Source organism: Corvus brachyrhynchos, unplaced genomic scaffold (assembly GCF_000691975.1).
Source record: "Corvus brachyrhynchos isolate BGI_N302 unplaced genomic scaffold, ASM69197v1 scaffold56, whole genome shotgun sequence".
NCBI lineage: Eukaryota > Metazoa > Chordata > Aves > Passeriformes > Corvidae > Corvus > Corvus brachyrhynchos.
In genome coordinates, this window is record NW_008238664.1 from 706,282 (window position 1) to 710,075 (window position 3,794).

The following is a 3,794-nucleotide window of genomic DNA, read 5'->3' on the forward strand; positions in this document are numbered from 1 at the left end:
CACAGTACTGTGAAGGGTCATCCTTTGGTGAAGTTCCTAATGGACAGTGGATGACACAGTCCTTTGCAGACCAGATTCCAGAGTTCAGTGCTGGTATGACACAGGAGGAGGAGGGAAGTAGCGTGTAGGAGCTGTTCCTTCTCGGCTATGCACACATGCTGCAGTTTTAATGCAGTGATCAAGATTGGTACCTCAGTTCTCCAACTGAAGCATTTTAATAGTATTTTATCTTCCCTAGTTATTTTATTATAGTCCAAAGTAGGTGTGTGGTTGGCTGAAATCAATGAACTAGATAATTTTAAGGAACTGTCCAAACTTTTTAAAAAAAAGTTAGCCCTTTTTTGTATATGAGTTTTATATTTAATGTATACCATTTCTTGCGGTTTTTGACAAATTGCTTTCTCATTTGTGAAGATTTCTTTGGGGCGTTAATTTTATTCCATAAATGGTATATATGTGGTAGTAACAACATCAGTATACTTTTTACTGATGCGTCAATATTTGGATATCTCATAATACTTTTATATCGAGAGGGGAAAATGGGAAGTGTACCCTTACCTTGTGTGAAGTGGTGCTTTTAATCATGCACAGTTAAGGAAATTGTGCTTTTTAAGCCTGCCTTTTACTGTCTTAAAAAGTGTAGAAAGTTGTGTTCTGCAGCTGTGAGTGCTGTCTTCTGGGTGGGACGAAAGAGCTCTGTCTGTTCAGTGAGTGGACCATATTCAGGATGAAGGGAGTGAAGACATCATCTCAAGTCACAACACTGGGGAGGAAAATTTGTGTCACACAGGACAGGGCCTAAATATTCTAGCTGAGCTGTCTTAGGAAAAGGTTCCCCTACTACTCCATCTCTTTCCCCCTTAAATTCCCATGTAAGGAACTGGAATTCCTTAAAAAAACAAAAAACAAATAGCAGTGGTAGTTCTTGAATTCTGTGGCAATTAAACTCCATCATTTCCATGTAGTTAGTCCCTGCGCCTGACCTTTAGAAGGAGATAACCCCCTTTGAACATGACAGAATTGAGAGACTGCATTCTCTTTAAAAGTCATGTATAGCTACGTTATTTACATCATGTACAAGTATAAAGGATGAAAGAGATTTGCAATTTAGCAGTTTTTAAAATTCTCTTCAATCTGTGTTCCCTTTATTCCTCTTCAAAGTGAAAAATATCGAGTTGAATCTAGGGGCAGCTGTTCCATGAATAAGAAGTTGTCTGTAGAAACTATAGCTCTCTTCTGAGGAACTCGCCTAAGTGATACACACTTTTGGCCAATATTAGACTGAGAAAGAAATGAGATTCCATCCTGGTGCCTAACTCTCATCTTCTTTCCCTCTTTTATAATGTGAGGAAAAGATGAAATAAAAGCAATAAGCTGATCAAAACACTAGTTTTGATGATCTTATGACAGTTGGTGGCTTCACATACTTGAAAACAGATACAAACAGTATCTCCACACTCCATGCTGGTCAGAGATTCCTGTACCAGTGTGATTTATCCTCTCTTCACAGCCGGTGACAGTTGTCAATTGTGTGTAACTGGTTAGTGTAGGTTCTAATCCTGCTGTAACAGCTCTTGCAGAGATCACACACTGTCAACCTGTTGTGAGGCAGGCATGATGTTTACAGTTTCTTCCCAAATTATGTGGCTTAATTCTGAGCATCCTAAATCAAGAGAGTGTGCATTATGATTCTGATTGTGTATAGTAGCTGCAGCATAAAGCTGTTCCACATATTGTCAGAAAGGTATAGGACTTGTCTTGTCTGTTATTTAAAGTGTACTGTAACATGTATTGCTGTTTACATGGATATTTTCCTGCAGGTGCTCAAAGTATCTTGCATCAGGGATTTGTTATGATTCAGTTTTATTTTCAACAAAATTAGAAGCATGAAATTAGCACTGCTGAGTATGTAGCACAGTAGGATGTAACTCCTGAAAGGCAATCCTGTTTGATTGGAAGGGAAAGGTCTCTTCCTTAAGGGAATCACCCACTTGGTTATCTGGGTATAAAGTAGATTTGAGTGTACAATGACCATTCCACTAAATACTGCAATTCTGTGTCCTCCTTCAAAACTGGTGCTCTTTTTGTTACTGTAATACAGAAGTTCTTAATCTGTCTTAAATCTATCAATGTTTCACAATAAAATCAGGAATTGTACTGCATTGTATTGGAATGTGCTTTTGCATTTTGCTAAGTACACTACAGGATGTGTCATACACAGAAATGCCACAAAAGAGAGTCACCACACAACAGAACTCAGTAACATGTGCCCAAGTTTTCATTTCAGGCTGTTTAATGTGCACTAGATAACTGAACACTTCTTGTACATAATAATGCAGCTATTTGTGTAGATTTTTCTACCAGGAAACATTGGAATCTTGCTTAGAAAGAACCTTAAATTAAAGCACACTGTCTGGCACTGAATTTCACCTCTTTAAGTGTTTAATGAAAGAACTTCATTGTCAAGTCAACTTGTTTCCTCACCTTACATGCAAGTCAGGATAATCTGAACTGTACTGATCACTCCAGCCTCCCTCTCCTGCCATAAGCACACAAAACTGATGGTGAGTTAACAAATACTTTGTTTTCTAAAATCAATTAATCATACAACATGTTGCATATCAAACTATTAAATGCATCCCATACACTACATTTTGCAGTATTTCAGTATCAGCTATCAGGACGAGTTAATTTGAACTTCCCTGAAGGGTCAGGAATAAACCAGTTTTCCCAGAGATCAGTGTGGACACTGGGATAGTCCCAAGGTTTGTATCTCCCATTCCAGTGAAGTAATTTAGCTTCTTGAAGAAATTGCTCTGAGTAACGAGCATCAGGACTCCAACCTGCATGGGTAGATTTAAAAGAAAATATTTTGAAAAATGTGGCTTTTAATAATGGGAGACACTATAGAGTGAGTTAAATTCAGGTGTCTTTTTTTTTTTCAGAAGTCTGATTAGCATGGTGTCATGTTAATTTACAACTAGTTGTATGATAGAGCAGCTTTTTTCAGCTTGATGTCTCTTACGTTGCATCAGCAAAAAATCTCAGCAAGTTTCCTCTCTGAAAGCTTCCTCTTTCAACACTTTTAACATCTTGGCATAGCTAGGATTAAAACCAAAATAAAATCTATTCATTTTACCATACCAGCTAAGTCATTACATTTTTCCTAGGATAATTCACCACTCCCAGGTGAAAGGTAACTACATCCTCCAGAATGCTGACAACAAACCCTGCCAGGCCTCCCATTTTCTTCCACTGCACCTAGCAAAAGACTGATTTTTTTCAGTCTCTCACTGTATTCAGATATTGCATATATTCTTTCCATGTAAGTAATGCATGAGGTAAAGTCACATAGGGTCCTGCACTGGAATTTCACAAGCTCACTTTAGTTCCAGCTTGCAAATGGTGAGAAATTAAACTTACCAAGATGCCTTATGTGCCACATAGGATTAATAGAGGAATACTTTCCATGAAATACAATCAGCATTGGAGAGGTTGCCACGCCTCCCCCAAGGGTGCTGCTGTAGAGGTTTTCCCTGCAAAAGGAGAAATAAAAGAATATGTTCAAAACCTCAAGCAATCTTTAGTAAAAAAGGCAGAAATTAAAAATAAGTATCTAGCAAAATTCAAAATAATTTTGAACAGATCAGTTTTCGGCATACTCCTTCCTTCTGCTGTTAATTGATTATATTTGCAATTCCAATTCCCGTGGAGTGAGTTGTTGCTCAAGAAAGATGGGAGTCAGACCCAACATGAAACCAATTTTTTCTACACACAGAATATAATTCTCAAGG

At 37.8% G+C, this 3,794-nt stretch overlaps 2 protein-coding genes across 4 annotated transcripts in view; one reads left to right on the forward strand and one right to left on the reverse strand.

The window, feature by feature from the left end:
- Positions 1-2,162, forward strand: part of TDG (thymine DNA glycosylase) — a 7,868-nt gene extending 5,706 nt beyond the window's left edge. For both annotated transcript variants that reach the window (XM_017737978.1, XM_017737979.1), the window contains exon 9: positions 1-2,162. In XM_017737978.1, coding sequence (XP_017593467.1) covers positions 1-54 — 54 coding nt within the window. In that variant the 3' untranslated portion in view covers positions 55-2,162.
- Positions 2,163-2,256: 94 nt separating this feature from the next.
- Positions 2,257-3,794, reverse strand: part of GLT8D2 (glycosyltransferase 8 domain containing 2) — a 14,580-nt gene continuing 13,042 nt past the window's right edge. For both annotated transcript variants that reach the window (XM_017737980.1, XM_008636372.2), the window contains exons 9-10: positions 3,424-3,536; positions 2,257-2,843 (exon numbers count right to left, since the gene is read on the reverse strand). In XM_017737980.1, the coding sequence (XP_017593469.1) occupies positions 2,671-2,843; positions 3,424-3,536 (286 nt within the window). In that variant the 3' untranslated portion in view covers positions 2,257-2,670. The remainder of the gene's footprint in view (positions 2,844-3,423; positions 3,537-3,794) is intronic.